General features: G+C 43.1%; 2 protein-coding genes across 2 annotated transcripts in view; both read left to right on the forward strand.

Moving 5' to 3' along the window:
• GALNT12 (polypeptide N-acetylgalactosaminyltransferase 12) overlaps positions 1-11,445 on the forward strand; it is a 50,577-nt gene extending 39,132 nt beyond the window's left edge. Inside the window, exons 9-10 of the mRNA XM_040549352.1 lie at positions 4,964-5,119; positions 7,858-11,445. Coding sequence (XP_040405286.1) covers positions 4,964-5,119; positions 7,858-7,995 — 294 coding nt within the window. The 3' untranslated portion in view covers positions 7,996-11,445. The remainder of the gene's footprint in view (positions 1-4,963; positions 5,120-7,857) is intronic.
• Positions 11,446-16,800: 5,355 nt separating this feature from the next.
• GABBR2 (gamma-aminobutyric acid type B receptor subunit 2) overlaps positions 16,801-26,968 on the forward strand; it is a 477,214-nt gene continuing 467,046 nt past the window's right edge. The window contains exon 1 of the mRNA XM_040549353.1: positions 16,801-17,306. Coding sequence (XP_040405287.1) covers positions 16,992-17,306 — 315 coding nt within the window. The 5' untranslated portion in view covers positions 16,801-16,991. The remainder of the gene's footprint in view (positions 17,307-26,968) is intronic.

Here is a 26,968-nt window from a genome sequence, read left to right on the forward strand (position 1 = left end):
AGTCCACTGTGAAGATACCACATCACTGGATTTTGATGCTCTCATGTCTCTGCTTACGGTGTGATGCTTCCAAGTACCTGTGACAGAGCAAGCACCGGCCTGACAGCAGTGGTGCTCTCTGAGATGTGCAATTACTGCTCCCTCTGCTGGCATCCAGGGAGCAGGAAGGAGGAGGAATGGAGTAGATAACCTGACAGCAATGTAAACCCACAAAAGCAAATATGAAATGACAGAAGAGAATTGCAAAGCCTGCAGAGGGAAGGCTATACACAGAAAATGGGCAAAACAGTATTAGTGAAATTGGGAAAAAGGCGTGGAAGGTCTGATGGGAGCCAGGTTAAGGGGGGGGCAAGGTAACAGAGGGCAGAAGAAATACGGGACAGAGGTAGGACAGCAGGTATGAGTCAGGGCATGTGCAGCAGAGGAAGAAATAGTTAGGAGCTCTGCACAGTTAAAGTGAAAGAAGCGGGATAACTGGAGACTGATTTGGTGGAAGGGGGTAGGAGGACTTGACTTGGAATCAGAGAGAGCAGTTGGCAAATGAGGCCATGAGTAAGGCTGAAAGTAGTAGTTCCATGACAAAAAGTGGACAGCAGGAAGAACTGTGGGTGTGGGAATAGAAGGAGGCTAAACTAAGATGAGATGTGGAAACACAGGTGAGATGGGAAATAGGAATCGGGACTCCTGAAGTTGCAGTTCCTTTTTCTGGCTCACAGAATGCTTCTCTCAATTTCCTTCCCTTCTCCATGGCCTGTAGACAGTCATTCTTAACAATGACAGGCTATTCTCAGTCTTGTGAGTTTCTTAGTTCATCTCAAATCTCCCACATGTACATCCGCCACTTTAAGCAAATGGAACTGGTGGTAGCAAGGTCATCCTCTGGTTGTATCAATGCTGAGAGCAGGGGGCTTCACCACAGTTTTGTAGGTATTTACTAACAACAGGTAGCCAGTATCTTCTGTATCATCTTTAGAGGGGGATCTTCCATCCTGATCCTGAGCTCTTCTGCTTGTTCTCCTCCACTCTGCTTGTCGCTCCATTTGTAGGGCTTTAGCAGCAAACCCTCACAAGCAAGTTTCAACTCAGTGCTCTCCTCTATGCCACGTGTCTCAGCTCCTGTTTCTCTGCGTAGTTCTTTACCACTTCCCGTTTCACACTGGCTGGCTCACAATCTTTCTCTAACTTCCTTGCTGTGTCTCTCTCCTCAGATATTCCTTCTACCAGTTAGTTCCCCACACTAGGTCATGTTTTACACCTTGTCATGTATTTCCTTTTCCCACCTAGCTCCCATTTTTTCTCCTCTATTTTCTTCCTTCTGATCCCTTCCTCCACTTGCCATGTTTGTTCCACCATTCACCACTTTCTTCCCCAGACAGTGATCATCACTGTTGCACATTCACACTATCTTGTGGTGTGCAGGGAGTGAACTTTATTCTCCAGTGTACAGCTCAGGAAAGTTATTCTCCAAAAACATCGTGGTAGAATTTAACATGAGTGAATGTTAACTTGGCCAGCCATACGTATCTTACACTCCAGTGCGCCCATCCTCTGGCATGATGCACCAGTGGCAGGTGGCTGTTTATGTAGGGGACAGCTGCAAAAGCTGTTTTCACTGAAAGCAGTTCTCTACTTAAGGTGACCTCTGAATATCTGTGTGCACTGTGGCGAGAGGAGAGAGCTCTGTGCTCTTGATTATTTATGAAGTCCAGTTCCTATTCATTTTATCTCTCAGTAAGTAAAACTACTCTCAGAAAACTGTCTGAGGTCCTTGGTAATTTGTTGCTGTTTTGCCTGGAATCCAACTGAACAGTGCCATGGCCTAAGGGATAGGGTTCCCTTCAGTCCTTTTGAATTGCTTTTGTGTAAGCAGTAAGAAAACTAACTGGGGGTGGTTTAAAATTTGTGTATTCTTTATAGCAAGAAGGTGAAGATATGACTGAGGTGATAGAAACTAAGTGCACGTGGAAGAGAAGCAGAAAAAGTGCAATACTTTGGCTACTGAGTGCTTGCACCCCAGGCTATTGTGTGGTGGAAATGTCTGCCCAGGTAGAGAAGAGTAAGGGGCTTTGAAATTCAAGACCAGGAAAGTCCATTGCCCTTCTTGGTATGGCTAGGAGGCTGGACAGAGGGACCAATGTGTGCTGGCAGGAAGCCTTCCTGATGTAAGAGGATTGGTAATTACTGAGCTGTGTCTGACGATACCCCCAGGCTAGTCCCATTTGAGGCAAACAGGGAGAGACAAACAAAGAGCTTAGTAAAGCCCCTGGGTTTCCATGAAAGGGGGATCAGACCTGGTAAGATCACTGCTGGTTCTTTCACCCAGAAAGTACCTGTTAAGTGCAAGCATCTACCAGTGTGCAGAAGAGCAGCAGGTAGCCAGATAGAGGGCTGAGAGTTAGGTTTCAGAATCTGGTGAGGTAGCCACCATCCCTTGTACCAGCGTGCCCAGATGCAGCTGTGGCATGTCCTGCAGATTTCCCAGTAGTGGCAGGCACTGGGCAGAAGGCCTCAAGGCCTCATCAGGTAAGGCCTCAGAACAAGGTGTAACAACTTTAAACTAAAAGGGTGGGTTTAGATTAGATACAAGGAAGAAATTCTTCACTATGAGGATGGTGAGGCCCTGCAACAGGTTGCCTAGAAAGGCTGTGGATACCCCAAAGTATTCAAGGCCAGGTTGGATGGGGCTTTAAGCAACCTGGCCTAGTGGGTGGCATCCCTGCCTACGGTGGGGATGGTGGAACTGGATGGTCTTTAAAGTCCCTTCCAGCCCAAACCATTCTATAATTCTAAGTTTCTCTATGGCACTTAAGGAGTCTACCAGCTCTCTGAAGGAAAGAGATGCAGTAAGGCCACTAGTTACTGGGCCACAGATCAATTTGAAAATGTTTCTTTTCTGTTCATAGAACCCACTGAGCAAGGAAAGAGCACTAAAAAAAGTCCTCCTTTTGAGGAGGAAGAGATTTACCTGATGTATTACTGGAACTTGAAAAAGCCTGAAGCCAGAAGAATTTATTCCGTTTGAAGCAGTATAGGTAGGGTAAAGAACTGTATAATCATTAGGCAGGGAGACACATGTACTTGGTTGTTAATAATATAACCCTAATCCTTAATGTTATCCAGAAATTAACCATTTTATTAGCTTTTCTCTTCCAAGATCTGATGCAAGACCTTGAGATGTTACTCAGGAAAGACGTTAATAGTAAGAAGCGCTCTGCCCTAGTAGCTGCTTTATCTACTCTTGGTATATCTGGTATAATCAGCAGCTTGCAGGCTTTCACTAATATTCAATGCCAGTTGCTCATTGTGATGCCTGAAGAAGCAGGATCTTCACGTGCTAATCAGATACCAAACTTGTGAACTAGTGCTTAAAGTATAGGGAGCAACTATGCTTTTTGGGGTAGAAAATAAAACATCAGGTCAATGTTACCACATTTGACTTTTGATAATGATGACACATTTCTGGCATAAAACAAATGTTATAAAGCAGCCTACATTAGGCTGTAGGTCCGAATAATATTTTTCAAGGGGAAGTCAAAGTCTCTTGGATGTAATGCCAGGTGGTAGATTTCAAGCTTGAAGTTGCTTTTCAAAACACTTTTATTTGTGGCTTGCTATAAATGAATGATGGTGAAAATGTTAGTGCAGGGGGATCTCTTCCATTACTACCCCCGCAAAACAGCCATGAAGCTCTGCAAGCAGTGGGCAGTATTTGCCTGCATACAGCTGCAACTGCCATCTCAGCAGAGAAGTTCCTCCACAGGAGATTTCTTGAAATGGATACCACCAGTTTAGTCTAAATCAGAGCTCTGGCACCTGGAACTGGATGTTTGCAGACTTGGTAATCATATAGTCCTATTTACATGAAAAGTGCCTTTCCAGTTTCTCTTTAAAGGCTAATTAGCTTCTGGTTATTAAGGATGGTTCTGTGAGAAGTTCAAGTATGTATGTTTCTAAATTGATATAGTCCCTTCATACCACCTTACAATCTCTTTCTCCAGGGGATAAGCAAAACAAAAGAGGATCCCTTCTCCCCCTCATCCTTTTATTGCTTTCCACTAATGCAGCTATACTATTGGTAACAAGCAATTTTCTGATGTGCATAAACCTCTTGCTAGCCTACTGAGTATAATCTAAATCAGTTCTAAACACACATCTGTGCACTATAGTCATCTGAATTATTTACAAGCATGCTAAATACAAACAACTCTCATACTCTGCTATCCCCTTTAATCAAGTCCAAAATTTGGCAAATGTCCATGATAAATATAAAAATTTTAAGGAATGTTTCAACCATAATTGCTGCAGAAGCCAGTGTTTTAGGGCATGTTCAGAAAATCTCTGTAGAATATTGTACAATAAGCAAAGGCCATAAATTGGCTTTATTAAAGTTCTTCTCATGTTTAAAGGCATCTGTAGCTGATTTGCTCCAAATATCTTAAAATGTCATATAATAAAATGCTCATCACCATGCATCCTGAGTTCTTTGTAACCAGAAATGAACCTTGACCAAACGGCACTTGAACTGTCCAGTGAGCAGCTCCTTAATTAAAAGTAACATTATTTTGAGATAGATGAATTAAGAAGGTATAATGTCAGGGTGTAAACTGGTTCCTGTTCTACTTTTAAAGGTGGGTGAGAATGTGAAAGTAAAATATTACACTCAAGTTTGTAAGTTGTTATTTAAAGTTGGAATGTCTGTTTTCCAGTGCATTTATTCAACATTTCTTGTGTTTTAAGTGCTACCAGGGTAAATCAGTGCTGTGGTGGGATTGATTTTCTATAAAATAGTAAGCAAAGAACAGCAGTGAAGGCTCCTTGAATATTTTTGGCAGAATTTCTCTCCACAATAGCACCTTTAATATGTGAACTTAATTATAGTATCTTAGTATGTCCTCCTTATAAACACTTGCTTGCGTACATACGAAATTACTGTTGTCCCCTGTTTCTTCTCTTGCATTTTTAGTTTTTTGAGTACACATCCCGTAATGAAATACGCTACAACACCCGACAGCCAGAAGCCTGTGCAGCAGTTGACACAGGGACTGACTATTTGACAATGAACTTGTGTCAAGAAAATACTCCTGATATTCCTGAAAACCAGAAGTTTATTTTCAGAGAGGTAAGGGTACCCATTTGGTTTTAGGTTTGTTTTCTGGGAGGAGGGAGTGGAAGAAAAATTGTTGATTTTTGGGGGGAGGGGATGGGATAAAAATCGTTGTTTGTTTTGTTGGTTTGTTTGTTTTCTTTTTATTTTACTGCCTACAAATTATGCAGGCCACAAATACTCCTGTGTCTGGAGTGGGATTGTATTTACATAGAGTATTGTTCCTAGAGATTTATGACTGTCTTGGCTTTTAATATCTAAACTTAGAACAGGGTAGCAGCAGAATGCAGATAAAGAATATCCCAGTCATAAAAGAACAGAAGGCTGAGGAAAGAAAGCACCCTTCCTTAACCCCAGAAGAATCAAGAAAGTTGAAACATCTATCTTTGTCCTGTGCTTTCAGTACTTCCCAGTGCTTTCAGCGGACTGCTCGGTTCTTTCTCACATCCCGGTCCTACTGCCTTTCCCTGAGAACTGAAGTGCTTCCGTACCCCTTCCCCAGCCAGTCTCGTGGATGGCCTAGTTTTGCTCTCCTTTCATTGACATCTTTTATTTTCCAGAATTTTCACCGCCATATATCCCTGATACTTCACCATTGCTTTAAACTTCCCTGCTTTGGAGAAGCTGCTGGTTCTCTTCTGCAAACAATCTGTCTTGAACCCTCCCCACAAGCACCAGAAGTCCTCTTTGAGCTTCTCAGAGTGATGTGATGCAAGTTGTATAACTTGATGCCCCATCAAAAGATACCTTCTGTCTGTACACAGAACACATCTTACTGGCTGTGGGGGCTCAGCAAATCTATACTTCTTTTCTTCCATCTTAATGCCAGCTCCCAAAGAGAAGAAATACTGAGAAGTACAGAGTATATTAATAAACATAACATGTGATCTTAGAAAACCTCGTGTTTAGTAGGTTTTAATCTCTGAAGGAGTTCCGGAATGCCTCAGAGAAAATAAATTGCATGAAAAATGATGGCCTTGGACAGCTTCTGGGGTGTTATTATTCGGCTAAGGGAAAAGGTCAAATAATATATCAAAATGGTATATTTACATAATGTATCTACATAACGCATCTAAATTCTACAGGCTCCACAGCTGACAAATTCATGCCCGGATAATACCACCAGTGGTAGGTGGCAGAGTAAATTCTAAAGAAAAATGTGAAAACTACTGTCTGTCCACTGAATCTAGTCTATGCTGAAGCTCACAGTGATACTACTGAGTAAAACAAAATATTTAAAAGGCTGGCTTGAGAAATGATGTTTCATTTTTAATGCTGACTTCATAAAGTTTTTCAAGGTCATATGTGTTAATCCCTGAGAGTGACATATTTTGAATGAACTTCAGTCATGTCAGGGAATGACTAAGAAAACACAATCTTGGAATACATTTGTTTCCACTGCATTCCTAGCCATTAACTTTTAAAATAATTCCTTAAGTTTCATATGCTAAATCATCTTTTCTCATGACCGCTTTGTTCTTGGGTGTGATTTGAATCTACTGCTCTGCACTGGTTCCTCTTCTTCTGTTGCGTTTGATCAAAATCACTGTTCCCCATGTTTCAAGGCAAGTAGAGGGCCAGGTATCATCAGCACTGCATTTCTCTTGCGTTGTGTAGAGAAGCATCAGGCACTAGCAAAGCTGTCCTCACAAAAATAACAGAGATGTAGCATAATCAAAGATTTGAACAGCCTTCCCAGCTGCCTGGCCAGAATTAAGTTCTTCCTGGCACCAAGTCAAAAGTGAGTGAGGCAGATATAGATTAGTCCACTCAAGAATTTGAGTTAATCACAGATGGAAACAGGAAAGTCATTCAGCAGCTAAGCCTGTGAGCAAACCTGTGAACAAGCGCGCATCACTGGACGTCAGAGGCTGCGGTGCAAGGTGCCGTTTGTGCAACATTCCTGATGCCTGAACAGCAGCGTTTCAGAGGAGTCAGGCTTAGACTCCTAAGCAGGGTGTTGGCGTTTTTATTTCCAAAGCCTCTGACAGCTTTGAAAGAGGTGTGGGGATGTCACCTGGGCCAAGAAGGGCCCTCGGAGAACGGCTGTTCTCCAAAGTTGGGTACACAGCCTTTCTGCGACTTTCTTAGTTGACAGTGCTCCTGGATAGGAGCGAGCTATATGAACTGGAGATAAAATGTTTTTGGAGAGTGCCATAATAGGAGGGCCTGAGGGCTCAAATAACGTTCTTTGGGGAACCTGACTGTAGAGGCCAATCAGACCTTACACCTAGTGAGGCAGATGTGCTCCCCTCAAGCAAAGCAAGCTGACTGCATAGAGATTAGCAGGGAAGAGGTACGCTTTGAATTTTTTGCCTTTTCCACCAGAAATACACCCTCTAAAGAAAGGGCAATTTTCTTTTTGCCAAAAATATATCCAGCATATACAATTAACTGACATGTGAATTTTACTTGCAAAGTGTGCAGTAAGTTGGTGAATTTAGGTAATGTATTTTATTTGTCTTTGATTTTTTCCACCTATACTCTGATGCAGTAACAAAAGGGAATGAAAGGGAGCTGAGCGAGTTTATCCTTTACAAACTTAAATGTCAAGACACAAATTAAGTTTAAAAATGGGGCCTTTTGATAAAGTTTTAGAGATTCTCAAGTTAGGCATTTTGGATTCACTGCGTAGCTCATGAGAAGGATGTGTGTGATGTTTATTATGAGTGCGTTCTGTTACTTTTAAAATACAATGATGTGTTTGTAATTTTTAAGACACAAAAAGCAAAAATTATTTCTCTCTTTTGCAGGATGGTACTTTGTTTCATGTACAAACCCAGAAGTGCTTACAAGCAGAGTCGAACTCTTACAATGGTAATCCAGCACCAGTATTACGACCGTGTACTGATTCAGAATACCAAAAATGGTTCTTCAAAGAAAGAAGTTGATCCAGATGTCATCTAGTATATAGCTGAATATGAAAATGTTCTCTTTCTAGTCAGCAGATAGTCAGCCTTTTGAAAATTACATAAGTGATATATTTTTGTATGAAAAGAACTGTAATTAGTTTACAAGCATTGAATTTTGTTTTCTGGAGCATTAAAAGGCACTAAGCATTGGGAGCTACGTGAAGTAAGTACTGTGGCTGTATCATGCCACAGAATCTGCTCCTCTTCGGTTCCCTGTATTTGGCAGCTACATAACTGTTTTTGAAGTGTCTTAGATTATTTTTCACAAGTGACAATATATTTTTTAATCTACTGTGTGAAAGTAAGGCAGTCAAAATAATTGCACTAATGTTATCTGCCAGTAACTAAAATGTTTATTTTTCTACTAAAGCATTCTGCAGTTGTGCCTTTTGACAGATGCTGGTTAATAATTCTCCTTGTCTTTTTAATACCAAGAGGATAAATGTAGGCCAGATTCCACCCCTGAGTGGCTACAACAGACCCCTCACTGAAGACTGTGGGTTTGCACATGAAGGCTGAGAAGGTCTGCATATCTTTGCACAAATAACAGTCTAGATGCATACATATTGCACATGCTTGACAATACTATACATTAAATGTTGTGACAATTTCAGTTGCTCATGGCACTTGATTAGATTCTGATCATGCTTAAGTCTGATTTTGGAGTAAAATGGGGATTTTCTCATCTTTATTAATTAAGGCAACAACATTTAAAGGTGATGCTCTGTTTAGATATAAATGGATCTAGCTGTGCAGCTAGACTGCACAACTGACTTTAACATTACGTGGATTGCATACATACAGCATGCATACAACCTGCAAGATCAGACCTAGCAATAATTCTTTTGACATGAAGAGGTTGTTTCAAACTTAAAATTACAGAAAAATCTAAGAAATTAATATCTTTAATTAAATTGTAATTGTTTAAATGGCTCTTTAAAATGAATGGATAAATTAAAAAAAACGGTTTACAACTAATTGATAGGATATGCAGCTGCTATTAATTAAAAAAATGTCTTTCATATATAACTTGCATTTTGTCTGGGAACTCCTTTTCTGATAACTTGTTTATGCTAACACACACAGTCCTACAGAAAACACAGGGTTTAATCTGCATCAGTGCAAGATGTTTTCAGCTGTGGTGTGTGGGGTCTGCTTTACCCATTCAGACAAGGAGTTAAGTATAGCTATATGTTTGGTCATTGACTATTATCATTAAAGTGTTGATTAAAAGAGTTTCAGCTCATGAGGAAGGTGTCCTTATGTCAGCTGGAGGTATGTTTTATGCATAGAAGCATGAAGATTACAACCTTTTTTCCCCCAGAAGTCTTGGCATCTGTTCTGGTTAGTTTTAGATTTCTTCCATTATTTGTCTTTGTTCTTGTTTTCTATATGAAATGTACAGACCTTTCTTTAAATTTTCATAAGCTCATGTCATTTTGGCATATCTATTTATATGATTAGGGTGTGGGGGGAGGGTTTCTGCCTGTAGAGGATGCCTATGGAGGTTCTTCCAAGATCTGTCTAAAACCCTGTAGCTGAAATGTTATTTGAAGACCTTCAAAGATCTCTGTGGGTTGGACTGATGAAATTGATGTTAGAACTAATAAAATATTTTGTGACTCGGTAGAGTGGCAACTGTCTTTACAACTATTTTTTTTTTCGTATGGTCAGTGGTTTTCTTTTAACCCTCTCTCTGATCTCTTAGGGTCTGATCCCTGCAGCACTTGGTAGAAGACAGCTTTATTTTATGCTCTCTCAAGTTCCCATTACTGAACTCATTAATGCTTTTGTTCACCTGCTAGCAGCAACTGTGTTCAGTTTGTGGAGCCACAAATCAAAGCTGGGTGTCTGCATGAGAGAGCTGTTAGAACTCCACCAACACAGCAAGGTTTTTCTGTTCATTTCTGTTTTGCCTTCGTGACTGTTGATTGCATTACATTAATAAGTTAATGAAAGCCCAGCAATTACACTTGTAGACAAAACTCTCATTGACCTTCAAGGTCAATGAGGTTTTCTTAGTTTTGAGACTTCCAGATTTTATCAGCAGGTGTTCATATGCAAATGAAATTTAGTAATTGGAAATTGTTTTCTGTACATCTTGCTACTCTGCATTTTTTTTTTTTTTTTGGAGGGAAGTACTGATGTTCTGGGCTTCTAGTTACATGCAATTGAGCTGTTTTCTCCTGCACCAGCAAACCCGCTAGCCTGGGTTGAATATTTGCTAGACAAACGTGCTTATGTTTAGTTCAAAAGCAGTCACTGACTGTAGTAATATCACCAGCTTGCTCCATGTATGTTGTTGGCCCTTTAGTCCACCTACTTCACAGTTTTCTCCTTGATACTTTCCTTCTTGTCAACTCAAAGGAATTGTATTAATGTCTGGCTTCAGGTTTGGATGATGAAGGAATCGATCAAGTGCCTGATTCACAATGCACATTTTCAAACTTCCTCCTGCAGGAGGTTGTGGCCATCTGCTGAGGAACGCACTGTAGACTTTGGGCTTCTCAGTAAAGAAGGGGCTGGATGCCTCAGAGAACCGGAAAAATTGGAGGACTTAGTCATAAATTCACACTCCATCTGGTTCTGGCCTCCTAAGACTCTTTTTTGAAAAAGAGAGATGAGGAGTTTCCACATTGTCCAAAACATCAACCAGTACTTCCCCCATTTCTTAGTACTCATCTTTTATGTTTAAAGACACACTTTATTTTTTTCCTCTTTGCCACTAACATTGTGAAGCATCCATAAAAGCAAATCAGGCAATTCAAGCTTATTGATAAACTTATATTAAAATAATGTGATACTGGCACTGCAAGCAGGGAAATCAAGGGTTCTTCTTTCATTTTGTGCTATTAGGTTGTTCAAAAAAAAAAAAAAAGGATTTTTTAAAATGAAAAATGGAGATGGGCTAACAATGGTATGCCAAGAATGTATCATCCCAGCACATGATTTGCTGTATACAATTTGAAGATTGATACACAGAAATCTGTCTTCCAAATGGATTTTAATTCCTTCTTCATTGTCTAGCAGTAAATGCAACCTCTCTGATGTTTACTGCCATTTTTTGGATATAAGGGATCAGCTTGATGTTGTGTTCTCCCAGGTTTCTTCCCTTACTTTTTTCTGGTGTTCCTTGAACATCCCTAGAGATGGGTCATATTTGGCACAGCGGAGGCACAAAAGATTAAACCAGAAGTATTTCACAAAACCGAACTGTGCAAAATACTTTCCCAATGTTCTGTTCTAGATACACCTTGTGAGAGGAATATAAATATGCAAAGATTTTTTTAACTCTTAAAATACCTGGTGATATTATCCTCAAGATGAGAATTTGGGGTAGTAACTGCTGATTGAACTGGCTGTTTTGGGGGAATTTAGGTATTGTCTTAAAAAAAAAATATGCTTATGTCTTTGTATTTCTGTATCAAATTAAAAAAAAATAAATGCACTCTGATACCCAATTCTTTATTATATGTCTTTGAACTCTTCAGGTAAGTATTTTTGCTGGTAGTTTGTTTGTTTTGAATTATTATTTTTTTTCTTTTATTCTTCTGTAGTTCTCCCTTCATTTAAGTATTGTGGGTCTTCGACATGGCCAAGACCTTAATGGACTTTTTTCTTCAAGAAAAGACAGGACATAAACCTTCTTTCTAAGAAATAAAATAAACCACTAAAACCTCTGTATGCACAGTATTGGCTGAACCTTTATGATGGAGGATCGTTGCAGCTTGCACAATCACTCTGGAACAGCAGTTGTCATTGTATGCACATAGGTCAACATGGATTGGAAGCAGTAGTTCTTGCTAGCTCTGCTGAAACAAAGACTTAGAACTGTGTTCAATTTTTGCTATATTTATAGGAAGTGAAAAGATCTATTTGACGGAGAAATTCCTGTTGGTAACACTGATGGAATCGTGCTCCTGTTTCCTATGTCTGGAAACGCTGGCAGATACACAGCGATACTGCTGGCAATTCAAAATCTGATGTTGTAATTTCATTTGGCTCTCTTGGCAGATTAATTTGAAGTTGAGCTTTGTTCTGATACCTTGACGGAATGACAGCGATCAAGATGTCTAGAGAGACGGTAGGGTTAGGATCGCACGTCTGTCTGTATACAGTTAAAACTGTAGGATTTTTTGGCAGTGTGTGAGAACACTATAGAAGCTCACGAGGAAGGCAAACTCATGACTGCTAGCAAGTTAGCAGATGTAGGTGGAGAAGCCCTTGGGAGGGAGAAGAGATGGACAGTGGAGCTCCCGTGGTTCTGCCAGGTTGCTAGTGCTTGGCTCCAACCACTGGAGTTTGAATTAGAGCATTGCAGTATTCTTCCACTTCCCATTTACATAGCAAAACAATTGCGTATGTGCATGTGGTACTAAAATTGCTATGCCTAGATCAACAGTTTTCAGGCTATTTTTCCAATCCATTACTCACACTTATATGAAGAGGCAAAGCCTGGTTACACCAATCCTCGTCAGCGCTGGCAGGACTGACGTGGCTGTAGATGACAGACTTGTAAAGGCTTCCAGGATTTCCAAAGGGGGCTGGAGACTAAACCAGGTCAGGACCTTCTCTGTGTTTTTTTCCTAACTCCACAAGCAAGAGCAAAGAAGATGTAAGACACGGGGAGCGAGTCAGTGGTCTGATGGGTGGTAAGACATGCTGCATGCAGCGTTGGGCCGTCTCCTGGCGTGGGGGAGGACTTGCAGCAGAGGCAGTTTCTTGGTGGCAAGGGAAAAAGCAGTCTTCTGGGTTTCTTGAACTTACACATCCTCTGAAGGGATTTAATATGCAGCTGAAAGGAAAGCGATGGAGGGAGTAATAGCAGTGCAGATATTTGGACCTGAAATGCGTGAATTGGGTGCTGTGTGATGAGCAGATCTAGGGAATACATAACAAAAACTGTTAATTCTGCATACTCTGAGAGAAGGCTTGGTAATGACTGGAAAAAAATGGAAATTATCATTAGCATGAAGGTATTTGACAGAACTGTTGTTTACTGGCATGTAGTTGAAGGGCTCACATGAGCAAAATGCTGAAGTGACCGGGTAACATGCCAAAGAAGAAAATTACATTTGTTTTTCAGGCAAAGAGAGATGGGTTTACAGTTCCTACAACCTGATATTTTAGCCAAAAAAGGAATAAGCAGATACAGAGGGTGTCTGGTGTAGACCACCAAATAAAAATAGAAAGCATTTTTGCATTGCATATAAACAACTTGTGCTGCTTTAGAGGATTCCATCCTAGGGGATGCACTTCACCAATTTTATTGTAGCAAAACATTCTGGGGATGTCTGGGGAAAAAAAAATAGATAGTTGGGCAGGAGGATGTGTCTGACATAATTTTTAAAAATAGGTTTGGTGCAATTCTCCTTTAGGCCTTTTAGTTAAAATGAGGTAGTACCTGGTTGTCTGTTATGCATAAGCAAAGAATAGTATGAAAGGACAAAATTCTGAGTGCTGATAGCAGGAAAGATGAGGATTTACAAAAGATAACTCTCTCTATATATCATATTTAAACTTATATGCGTATTATATGAAAAACGTTGATGGGATTGCAAATGCAGTCTTTGAAAGTGTCAGAAATGAAGTTCTTTGTTAAGCTAAACATAGCTTAACTGCATCTACGTTACAGCATTGTCTCTAATTACATGATCATAAACTATTTCTTGCATTGTTTCCTTTTTTTTTTTTTAATACAAAAAACTGTCTTTTCAATGCCTCGCTGAGTATACAGGAAGGATTTGAAGAGGCTTATTTGGCTTAATCCTCATTGTTCAATGTATGACTTTATTTACTTCTCTATATTAAGTCCCCTGCCTGAAAAATAAAGGTTATTTTCTCAGCATTTTTCAACGTGAAACTTGAATGTTGCAGTGTCTTAGTGCTTCCTAAACCTTTATTACTCTATCTTCACGCCATGAAGCATGAGCATCCCTGTTTTACTGACAGAGAAGACAGCAACAAAGACATCAATGTCAGAAGTACCACCTTATTTGATGCTCTAACTTGATGCTTAGCTTTGGTTGGTACAAATGACACCCAGCAATACCCAGACTTCTGCAGTTCAGGTGCAGGAGCTAGGACTCGTTTGACCAAAGGTGGTGGTGTACAAAACAGAAATGTGTGTGTGTGTGTGGTCATCCCAGGGTAGGGCAGGATCTCCTGCCGAGCGTCCAGAAAGGGGGAAGGCATCATCAGAGAGTGCCCCTGAAAGGTCTGCCTTGAGTTTCCCAACAAACAGGTAAGTGCTGGCTTTCCAGGCCTGCTTTTGGAGCTGGTTTCGTGCTCCATGGTACGCATTAACTGAGCAAGGCAGCACTTCCCAGGTGTGTTTCTTTGACCTGCATCCCCAGCATCTGGTTTCCCCATGCCCACATGGGCACCACCAGCAGCTGGGCTCAGGCTGCCACGCTCTATGCTGTTTGTGGCCTGTGGCTGGAGAGAAGCTAGGAGATGCATCCGATTCCCAAAATAATAAAGAGTCCGTTGCTGCTGCATTAGTAACCCAGACGGATGTTGAGCAGCTGCTGCTAATATCCAAGGTATTAATTCTGTTGTACCATATAGCTTGGACTCGAGCTCTCTTACAAAAAGGCTGACTTCCCTATAACTAGGAGATTGATTTTGAAATAAAACTCAGAAAGCTGATGGCATTCCAGAGACAGTGCGAGCGCGTGTGTTAACAGAGTGCCAATATTGCAGAATGATAACCAAAGTGATCCAAGTAGCTGTAGCCCTCGTGGCCAAGAACTAGAGAAAATCACAGAATGATGTGGGGATACAAGCAGTGAGGAATGGTTTTACGTGAAATGGGTTTTGATGAACAAACTCAGGACCTATTGCAGATACAGCTGAGAAGGGCGAAATGTCGTTTAGCATATGAAATTCTGATTAAAAATAATATTATGCAAAATCAATATGGCCTCTGCTCCTGTTGGGATCCTAGGAAGAGCTGTTGGTGTTGTGATAACCGGTTTTCTAGAAGGAGACGGCTTACTGTAAGTTTGCAGGTGACAAATTGGGGGCAGGCCACATGTACAAATAACAAGTGCACATTTGGCTTTATCGCAACGCCAGGTCAGCCACATGGGAGCAAAAGGGTAACGTGTGCTTTTTGGCAGAAGGGGTTCAGAAATGGGCCATGGATGGCTCCACAGGGAGGCAGCCCCTGAGGACAGCTTGGCTCTCCTGCCTCTGGGGGCTGCTTCCCACAGGGCCGAGGCTGCCATGGGTGGCCCAGTGCAGGCAGCTGTGCCTACATGGAGCAGAAAAGGCAGAGGTGCCTTGGAAATGCCTCCAAGGGCAATTCCTGAGGTGAAATTCAGTACAAAAGTGAGGTGCAGTTATTAAGCTTAGCTTATGGGTATGAGGGACAATCAGTGATGCTATGTCCCCTTGATTTGATACAGGCACGATGAGAGCCGGTGCTTGGAACCTGGAATAAGGTTATTAATGAATCTGGTGTGCGTGTTAATGACTGAAATAACGTATTGGGAGAGGTGGCAGACCCTTTAGGACCAATGCCTTTCAGTTACCGCCGTTGGGCAGCATCCCGAGGGAAGGGCCACAAGGCTGGGCACGTTACAGGGTTACAAGCACAGGATTTAGGCCCACAGTCTTCTCAGCAGGCTGCAAACCAGAGCAGGGCTGCTGAGGGCCCTGGCAGGACACCGGCAGGGGTGGGCGGCGTGGGAGTGCGCTTCAGGCCTTGGAGGCGGTGTGTGGAAGGGCTCGTTGGGTGCAGGGGGCTCCTGACCCCCACGCGGGGCTGTGGCAGCCCTCTATCCCCTCGGGAACCTCATGTTTCTTCTGTGCATTGCTGGCAGCCGCAAGCTGCAGGTGCAGGAAAACAGACACAGACAGAGCCAGGCTCTGGGAAACGGTGAATTCTGTGGGGAGAAAAAAAACAGTAATATAAAAAAAAAATAATAACAATTAAAAAAAAATCCGATTTTTTTTTTTTTCAAAACGCCCAACTCCCCAGCGTGCTGCAGAGTTGCCATGGCCCGGGCTGCGTGTGTGTGTGTGTGCGCGCGTGTGCCAGCGGAGGTGCCAAGCCGGAGTGGGAGCGCGTTTGTGTGCCGGGGGGGCTGCGGCGGGGAAAACTGGGGGGGGCCCGGGGGCTGCGCCCTCACCCCGCACCCCCGCGGGTGGGCAGCGGCCGCGGAGCCCCCTCCCCGTTCCCACTCGCGATCGCGGCCAGGTCCCCGCCCCGGGGGCGCTTTGCTCTGCCCCCGCACCCCGTTTTCCCCGGGTTTGGGGCGGGGGGTCCGTCCCCGCATCCCGTCCCTCTGCCCCCCGGGAATGCGGCACTAACCCCCCCGCCCCGGCTCGGCACCGCTCCCCTCCCTCCTCCTCCTCCTCCTCCTCTGGCGTTTTGGGGGGGGGCTTTTTCCCCGTCGGTGTTTTCTGCCGGAGCATCCTCATCCTTTTTTTTTATTTATTTTCTCCTTGGGGAGGAGGAAGGTGTGCAGTGACCACCCCCCGCTCCGCGCCTGAGAGGTGCCGTTCCTCCTCCCGGAGCGGAGAAGAAGGCTTTTTTTTTTTTTTTTTTTTGGGGGGGGGGGATGAGAAAGAGCAGCCGGGAGGCAGAGGCAGGTCCCGCTCCCCTGCTTCTGCCGCCGGGGAGAGGAGGAAGAGGGCGGTGGGGAGTGCGTGTGTGCGTGTATTTGGGGGGGTTATTTATTTATTTCTCGCTCCTGGTGGTTGCAGCTGGCAGACCTGGGAAGGAGTAGGCGCCATTGCCAGAAGGATTATTGCCAGGGGAGGGGGGGGGGGGGAGAGAAGAGAGGAGACCCCGAGGCTCCCGGGGAAGCAGAGAGGCGTTTCTTTTCCTCCCGCCTCGGCTCCTGCCGCCGGGGGATGCGCCCGGGCTGAGAGGGGCTCGGCTCCCTCCCGACGCTCAGCCCTCCTCCTCATCCTCCTCCTCCTCCTCCTCCTTCTCCTCCTCCTCCTCCCCCCCATCCAGCAGCATGCATCCCTCTCCGCGGAGACCGGCCGCTGCCACCTCCAACCCTGCCATGCTCCTGCTGCTCCTGTGCCTGGGCTGGGCTCCGCCGGGCTGGGGCTGGCCGCGGGGCAGCTCCCGGGGGGCTGCCGGGCTGCCCCCCAACGCCACCACGCCGATCTCCATCATGGGCTTGATGCCCCTCAGCCAGTCCGAGGAGGACCAGAAGAGCAAGATCGGCCGGGGGGTGCTGCCCGCCGTGCAGCTGGCCATGGATCAGATCCGCAACGAGTCCCTGCTCAACCCCTATTTCTTGGACCTGCGCCTCTACGACACGGAGGTAGGGACCGACGCCCAGGGCCGGGGCGCTGCGGGCGCAAGGGCAGCGCGGACACGGGGGGGCCGGGGCTGGGGGGAGAGGGATGCCCGGCCGGCCGGCGGGCCCTATCCGGAGCGGCTCCCCTGACACCCCCGCGAGGTGCCCGGGCACCCGCCTGCCAGCCCCCCAGCAACAGATGCACGCCGGCCGCTTTTCTTGCCGGGTTTATTTTGGGGGGGAAAAACGGGCTGGATTCGTCCCTGCAGCCGGGGCAGGAGGCAGGGCTCCCGAGGGGGGGGTCCCCATTGCTCCGGCCCCGGAGCCCCCCGGGGCCGGGTGGAGGAACTCGGAGGAAAGAGTTAAATCTGCGGTGCCTCTGCCCGGCCCCGGAGTGCTGCCCCCGGCCCGGTCCGGCCCGGCTCGGCTCGGCCCCGAGCCTCTCCCCCCTTCCCCCGAGGATGCTCGGCGAAGTTGGGTCCCGGCGGCGGCCTCCCCCGCCCCCCCTCCCCTCCGAGCCAGCGGCGACGGGTTCGGGTCACAACTTCGGGAGCCGTGCGCTTGCAGAGAGAGGCTCGGGCCCCTCCTGAAGATGGCACTCGCCTCGCGTGGATCGCCGCAGCTCCTTTTCCAGCACAACCCCCGGCAGAGCGAGGGGATGCTGAAAAAAAAGCTCAAACCCTCCCGGGTGACATTTAAGGCAGCCCCCATCTCTTCTCCTCTCCGACTCTGGGAAGCCGAGGGGAGCGCGGCTCTATCGGGATGCGCTGCGCCGTAGCAGGGTCCCCGTCCCCCAAAACCTCAGGCAAATCTCTCGTTTTGGGGTGGCAGCGCTTGGTTTTGTCGGGGTACGGTTCAGGTACCTTGGGGCAGAGAGGCGCAGAGGGCGGCATCGCTGGAGATGTCGTTCAGGAGGAAGCGTGTTGCCACCGTGTTTCGCTGTATCCAGCGGGAATACAGGCAGGATCAGCCCCGAGGAGTCTTTTGTGTCCTTAAAAAATGAATCCTGGGGAACTCTGCAATCATAATGAAAAGAATTATGGGGGATTTTCTGAATGACATTACCTGTTTCATAAAGTGAGGCACTGGCTGGGAAAAAAAAAATCAGTTCTCCTAATCCTGTTTTCATTACATTATTCTATTTAGCTTCATCCCTTGGAAGGAATTGTTACAGAAATAACACATGCAGGGGAAGCAGATCTTCCTCGGCAACATCTTCCCTCTTCATCCAGAAACGCCGTAATCAATAAGGTGCCACGCTTTATTGCAGTCCAAACATTTTGAAGTTGTTAATACAGATTTTGGGTTCCAAAGAAGGTACTTGGTATTAAAATATTCAGAAAAAAAAAAAAAAAAAAAAAAAAAAAAAAAAAAAAAAACATACCCTATTTGTTCTGGAATGAGTATCAGTTTCTTAAAAAATTGCATTTTTTTACTGTTTTGTACTCTAGGGACATAAAGAATCAGGATCATGTTGCCAGCTTGCTGGGTAGCCTTGAATGCTTTTAAAGCAATTAATAAATGGATGGTTATGGAATGCTAAGTTGGGTGAACGTATGTATTTGGAGAGCAGCTGGATCATTATTGCATGCTTAACAGTGACAAGTAAATAACTTAGCGTTCCTAAGGAGCGCTAGATTGACTGCACCAAAACGGAGCAGGCTAATGGCTGGAATAGCCATTAAATATGTAGTGGCAGTGCAAACTTTTTCACTCAATTCAGACATTATCTTATTTCTTCTGGGCACTTACGGGAAGCAGAAGGGTAGATTGCTCCTTGTGCCCGCTTGGTGCTCAGCCTCTTTCCTGAGGTTGCCAATAAATAGATACGCCTGACGGGCCTGGATCCTTGTCCTTACATAATCACAGACCGGGGATACGTTCTCCCTTTCAGGACTTTGCAGATGCTCGTGACATTGTCAGCTCTTGAAAAGAGAGTGTGAAACCTTGAGCACACGGGGTTTTTGAATGGCTCGAGAAAATAATTGTAATATTTCTTTAGTGCTTCGGAAATGTATGGCAGTGATTCAGAAACTCCCTCACAGAGTTCCAAAATCACCCATTGCTACGAACCGATGTTTGTGTGGCAGCTTTATGTAATGCTTTAATAAAAAGAGCATGAAAAATAATTGTAGAAATATTATGAAAATGAAAAAAATGGATCTTTTTATTATTATTTAAGTAGTTTTCTGGCGAAGTTGAACTGAATGTTGTTTGCTTGATATCTCTGACTTGTGCAGTGGAGCATAAGAATGCCCTTACTTTCTGACCAACCATCTGAAGAATTGCAGAGGGTTTTCTAAGTTGGGCTGTTGTTTCTCGATATGTAAACTCGCTACCCTTTGAGTACACGAGCAGCAGCCCTGGTGTTTATCAACACGTTTAAGCTGAATTAAGCACATAGTTCCCTACAGTCCTTTATCCATGTCTCAACCAGCTGTGATTCTGATTTGTACCTTTGACACAAAATCTAACCACAGGTCACAGCAAGTACATGCAAATGCAGAGGCTGCTGGCTTGAGTGCTGTTGTTGATGGTTAAATGAGTCTGGAGTGTGACCCTGATCCAGTTCAGTGAACCCCATTTTGCTACCCATGGGCGCATCTTTGTTTGTTTGGACCTTCCTGCCTAGGTTCGGTGAATAAAATACAGCTCGGGTGTAGGTGTTTGCAAAGGCCAGTCTAGGTTAGTGACTTAAGGTAGTCCTGTTCATTTCAATGAGAACAGGAGCAAACTCAAGATGAGACTCTTAGACACGGTGCCATAATTAGGTTATTTTAGAAACAAGAGTGATCATCTGTAAGGAGTCTTATCCAAAGCCCATTGAAAGTAATGGCAATAATTCACTGATCCCCATGGCCTTTGGACCAGGTCCAAGAAGTTAAGGGCACTTGGTAGTTTATGATGTTAGGTCAGTAACTGTGATATAATATTTCTTCTTTTTCCTGTCCCTGTGATTGTAACATCAGTTTGCTGAAAATGCAAATAAATCCATTGTAGAGCAGTGAAATAAGCTCTATACATGCTTGATGCAGTTCTCAACTTCATGTAAATCAGGAAAGATGATAATTACTTAAGCATCCTGGCACACATCTGTTGGAGGAAAAAAAGCACAATAACCCTAAAATAAAGAGCTAAGCAGTCTAATAGAGAATGTTATGAATTTCAACAGTATTTAATTTGCATCAGGCAAAAACTGACCATGCAGAAAGCAGAGGAAGAGGCATAGTGGAAGAAGACAAGGGCTTTAATGGAAGTTGGATATCTGCCCTTCCGCATCTGAATATCTTCCCTTGAATATGGAATATATTTCCTGATTTCTTTTAGGATTGATGCTGCAAATGTTGCACAGAGAGGCTGAATTTGTTTTGAATCTAAACATGTATAGCTGTGAATGCAGGTTAGGAGTCTGTCATTTGTTTGGGAAGATCAAAGGGAGTCTTGACAAGCTGAAAAAAAAATCTTCCAGAACTAAGTGGGATATATTATCACAAAGAAAGAAGAAAACTCATACTATGAGATTATTTCATTTTCTCTAATAACTACAAATAACTTGTAGTAATCCTGATGTAATCTCATCTTTATATAATAATAACATACTCTAATACATTTAAAGAGCAAGCTGGTATAGAAGGGTGGACTCGGAAACATACACAGGACTCCACAAAATCTTATAAGGAAAATGTGAACTTCTTGACATTTAATACATATTTGCTCTCTTCTATTCTGCAATTAAATAGAAAGTGCCTTGCCTAATTTACCTGACAAGAAGTTACAATCTAGGTATGTTATAAATAGTCTTTCTCTTTATTTTCCTCTTTTACTAAGAAAATCTCAGTGTTTTTCATCAACCCCTCCCCCCCTCCCTTGAGGTATAAGAGAGTTGTATGTCTATACACCAGTCTGGGTTACTCCTACCAGCTATTCTACGTTAAAAAGGGCCTTTGGCCTCCAAATAAAGGTGTTTTTTTTTTTGCAAGTCATGACTGGTGTCGGCAAAGTCTACTCATGTCTTGTTCCTGCATACTAGAGTCAGTAACTTATTAAGGACAGTGAACATATTCTAGAAACAGGAGGGATGGTTTGTGTCAGTGGTGCAAAATAAAGGATCCTCCCAGGAGCGTGGAACAGAGTTCAGGGGCTGGTCCTCAGAGGAGGACAAGCAGCTCCTGGCTGCCACCTGACCAGCTCTGCCCCAAGAGAATGGAGCAAAAGCAGATCCCCTGAGAGAAATGCACACGGTGTGCTGGCTAGGCTCGCTGTCTCAGGAGGCACAGGTTGGAGACAGCCACTGGATTTGTGCAGGGAAGCGTGGTACATCAGATCCAAGCCAGGATACTTGTTCCTGTATCATCAGAAGAGCTTGTGCCTGGTATATGTTGAAGTAGAGGGGTAATTTCTTACCTTTAAATATCACCAAGTACTTAGTGCTTTCTGATATATGCAGAGAGTTTAGACGTTAAGCTGACGACACACTTGTGTTGTCACATGCATTCTGCCTGGAATGAACATATATTATAAAACAGACAGCATCCCCTCTGACTTCCATGCAATATGGCTCCACTTGAGGCATATAATCTCTTTTTGCTTTTGAGTTTTATAAACTTGGAGGGAATCATCTAAAAGTTAAGCGCTTATGTTAATTCTATGCTGGCTTTTCCACTGATGCTAAAATGTGGGTGGGGAGAGGAGAGAAATCATGTATTCACGGCACCCACTCCTCTGGGTGTGGATCTCAGACCTGCAGAATGTATATCCTCTAAATATCTCTGCAAAGAGATTAAAGCCAATGTATCATTTTTCTGGCATATGTCTTGCAATTTCATCTATAACTTATCCTATACACACTGCAAAACACACTGTTATGGGATCTTTTGATTCAAATGCCAAACACACTCTGTCAGCATGGAAAAGTTATTTTTTAGTAAATCCAGGAAGGAGTTTCCTTTTACATTTGCAGAAAGAGGGGGAAGACCCTATCCTCTGAAATGGTTACCAGCTGAAGCAAATTACTCAGGTTTGTGGAAAAGATGGGGTGTAATGTCTTGGCGATAACTGTGAAGAAAATATTTGTGGTAGGAAAAGGGAGAGGAAGGAACTAGAAGACAGACATTTAATGATGGCATTCACACCAAAAGTTGTCAGTTTAATATATGCATTGTTTTAATTGAACACATGCAACTATTTGGGGAGACAACAAATAGCATCACATGTCAAGGCATCTCCGATCAGGCATCAGATCAGCATCTCACATTATTGATATAAGCACAGCAATATATGCATTTGTGTCTCGAGCCTTGTTCTTTGCTTTAAATTTCTTTGCTTTATGGAAATTTTCATGGCGTATAGCAGAACAGCAATGCATTTGAGGAAACTGCAGAAGCTGGGAACCAAACAATTCTTTCATGACACTCAAGCGGAGGCCATTGCCACCACAGAAAAGAAGAATTTTTCTTAGGAAGGTTTGAACCACTGCATACAGAATTCTGGCTCAGGAGATGAATGGTGGAAGTTAAGAGAGGAAAAAAACCGTGATCCATTGTGGCTCAGCTAACTTTTGGGAGCAGCTGGGGCAAGTGGAAAAGTACACTGAGGGCAGTCAGCACTGATGTGACTCAGTCCTGTGGAGATGTGTGTTGGTATCTGGCAGCCCCATACATTGCCAGTGCTCCATTTCAAGCAGTGAGATTCCAAACGGAGAAGGGTGCGGTACAGATACATCACTTTTTTTTTTTTTTTTTTAAATTGTTTTTGTGCTAGGGATCCTGGAACTAAGCCTGAAGTCTTTGAGGAGGCAGTCACACTGTTGTCTGATTTGTGGGTCTACCTGAGCTAGAAACGATATTTTTAGTTCTTTCCTTGTCCCCTGGTTCTGGCGTTTATATACCAGTAGCCTGACTCCTGAAGCAAACTGGTTCAGCCACAACATCATTCTGACTTAAACAAAGTGCCCCTAAGAATAGCTGAAATATATCTCCAGTCATATGGTGTTTCCCCATGCCATCCTGATTATGCTTGAGGGATGACAGAGCCTTTTTTGCTAGCCAGGGGTGCTTCTCTTTGCAGAGGATTTTGCTATGGGTAACATCTGCTGGATTTGGGGGCTGTTTTATGCTGCCTGCTGCATGGGAACAGCAAACACCAAACTCTGTTCTTTCAGATTTATTTTTTTTTCTTCTGTTGGAATAACCGTGTAATCTCATCGCCAAGTCAGTGATTGATGTCCAATTTCCATGTCGTTAGCTTTTCATTATCATAAGACTTCACCTCTGACAATTTTATCCATAGCATTTTCCAAATAAGTATTCCCGAGTGTGAAAATGAAAGCTAACAGATTAAAGGTAAATATCCATCAGAAAATAAGTCACAAAGATCTTAGAATATAAGGGCTAATTCAGCAGGGCTGTCCAAATTGTTTTACTGAGGCTCCTGAGAGATGAAGGCCCAGATAATGGACTAATTGCTTGAAAGTGAGCAAAGTGAGGGGTAGGATTAGAAAACTTAGGTTTCCTGCTATGGCCATGGTACTTCTCTTAAATAATTAACATGTTCTAAGATCAGAGGACCATTAGGATTAGCCAGCAACTACAATATAGGCCATATATTTCACTTGGGGATCTCTGCCTGTTCCTCAATCAATGAGTGATTGAGCAAGCCCTCCAAACGTGTCTTCAGGATCCCCCAAATCCTCCTCCCTGCAAAACTCTTCTCTGTGATTTGCATGAAATCCCCTTAAAGGTGCATTGCTATTTCCAGCTTACGCTCTGCTGATCCTCTTCCTTTCCGTGGATGTAAAGACCATTTTGCCACAATTGCCACTGGAGGAGCTGATGATGTTATCTCAGTTATTTTCAGAACCTTTTTATTTATTTTTTCTTTTCTTTCTTTTGATTAAAGAATCACTAGCACATACCTTTGAAAGAAGATATTTGTTCGATCTGTTTCCTTCAAGCAGCTATGCATTTTGATTTTGATACCCCTTATCTGAGACTGGCCTCAGTCTCTGCTGCAGCTTCAATGACCTCCAGAATTACATGAAGATACAGACACACAATAGGTGTCCAAGTAACCATTTTACATCCAAAACCTCCAGGGAAAAGTAGTAAGAGGCCCCTTTTGGGTTGCTAATTAACTTCCTTTCCACTGTTTACTGCTTCTGTTTTCACAGGGAATTTAATGTTTTTCTGGCAAAGAACACATATCTTTCTTTACAATTGTTATTCAATATAAAGTGACAGCTTTTGACAGATTAACACTTAGTATGGTAAATAATATAGCCTGTAATGTTTTTCAAGCATTGTGATTTTCAGACATTCACTCCTGTGTATCTCAACTGCATCATATAGAAATATTTCAATATACATGTATAGTATGAAAACATTAAGCTCTGCCTTTCTCTGGGGTCTTTCATATCACTTGTAAGTTCTGTAAAAGCACCTTGAGTTTTGCTTTCCCCTCACCTCTGTGAATTTGGAGAGCTCTGAGTATTAATAATTTACTGGAAGTTGACTGAGAGAGAGCCCGCTTCTTCTTTTTTCTCTTCCACTTTCTCCCTTTCTAAAAATTGTAGGCAGGACTGAATTCCATGATGTTGGTGAGAATCTAGTCTGGAGGGATGTACTGGTGGCAGGACGACTTTATGTGATATAGTAAAAATAAATTAAATAGTAATAGCTACTGCTACATAAAGAAAGCAATATAAAGACATTTTACATTCCAGATCTTTAAACGTAGACAGGCTTCCCTCCTCTCATCATTTCTTCTTGTAGCGAACGCTGATGGTATCAGCTCCAGATCACTTTTTTTTTTTTCTTCTCTTTTTAAGTTTCAAGTTAGGTTCCTGAACTGAAGATTTGCTTTCCAAAAGCACAGAGTGATTTTCAGTTCCTGTCAACATCAGTGGGATGCTCAGCACTTTAGCACGCCAGCCCACCTATGAAAATGCAATGTGCTTCTATGAGAAAGAGAACTAGAATTGCCACATTTAATTAAGAACAAAGGCATTCATAATTGCTGGCTTTAAACTTTCAGATTGCCTGGTGAAATAAAATGCTAGTTTTGTTCAGCCTTTGGGATACAGCTCCTTTCAGGATTGATGTCAATATTATTGGAATTAAATATCCTTCAGGATTAGATTATTGCATCTCAAAGATTGTAAAGAAAATGCAAGGTACAGGTACTTTAAAAAATCAGACATTTTTAAAAAAACAGTCATTTTGGTAACTAACACATATCCACCAGATTTTTACTGCCTATGGAAATGGCATGCTTGACCTTGACAAAGGTTATCTCATTTAAAGGGGATAGTTAACTGAAGGGTAGAGAACACGTTTTCCTTGACCGGTGAGTTCAAAACTTTGGTATTACTAGAAATCATTTTTCCATTCTAGATTATTATAGAGCAAGTTACAGATTAAGGCCCCCCTGAGCATTAAACTAGATAGACCAAGCTGCCTCGTTTTTTTTTCAGCCTTTTGTGTGCTCCTGTGGCTTTCTTCTGAATCTTTTACAGTTTGTCATCTTCATTCTCGAAGTGCTACCACTAGAATTTGATGGATTACTTGAGGAATAATCTCACTGATGCGGTATATACTAGTAATATTATCTCTTTTCTTCAAGCCTGCTGTTGAGCATGAAGGAAATGAATCTGATCTGTGTGCTGCAATGCTGGGGAAGGAGGAAAGGAGCTGAGCTGAGATTTTCAGGCTACACAGGAGAAGCGAGACACTATGGTTTGCGGCACAATTAATTTTCATTTGCCTTCTTCAGAGGAAATCTGGCTAGCTACAAGCAAATTTGGTCAGTCCTGGTTGGGCAGCAGAAAGCAGATACCCTGATCATTTGGGTAACGCTGTGGGAGGTAAATAGCTCTAGCTAAACAGCCGGCTACTTGAAAAGCTGAGACACACTAGAGCAGATAATGGTGCCTCGATATTGGAGCTGCTGTTGGCACAGGTGGAGGCTTGGTCTTGATGTGAGAACAGGAACTGCCATCCAAAATAAATTGTAATGGATTCCAATGCATTACTGAGGTTTCTCAGGATATGTGAATGCTCCATACTCTAATTACACTGAGCGATTAAGCAACAAGATGGGAGACACAGGGGACAAGAGGGGTGAATGATAACCTACTTTGAAAAAACTAACATTTGAGACTGGGATTAGAATATCCTATAAATGTTAATGGGTGTTACTCAAGGGGGATGAAGTTTTGTGTGGGAGGAATGAGGTTACATATAGCTTGAATATATAGCCAGCCTTTAACGCAGTTAACGTAGTGTATAGTCAACCTTTTACATGAAACAATAATTCCTAAAGTGATTTATGGTTCAGAAATACTGATCAGGAGATTGAGAACTCAATTTAAAATACTATAAAGACAGAGGATAATGTGGTAAAAAAGGCAACACAAAAAAGATTTCCCCTATTGCCTTTGAAATATATTGGCTATAGGCAAGACATTTTTGCTATTTTTTTTTTTTTTTTTTTAAGTTCTCAGGGACTGTGCTCCTACAAGGGGGCATGGTTTCCTCCTACAGTTTCCCTCTCTGAAAATTACTCAGCTTGTCTGTGCAGATGTCACAATGGAGATGCCAACAGTGAGTCATCTAGTCACCAGTTGTGTCCTAAAGGCTTTAAGCTAGCTCTTGCAAAACCTAGAGTGGTCCTTACTGTGCTGAAGAACA

This window comes from Cygnus olor, chromosome 2 (assembly GCF_009769625.2).
Source record: "Cygnus olor isolate bCygOlo1 chromosome 2, bCygOlo1.pri.v2, whole genome shotgun sequence".
NCBI classification, from domain to species: Eukaryota; Metazoa; Chordata; class Aves; order Anseriformes; family Anatidae; genus Cygnus; species Cygnus olor.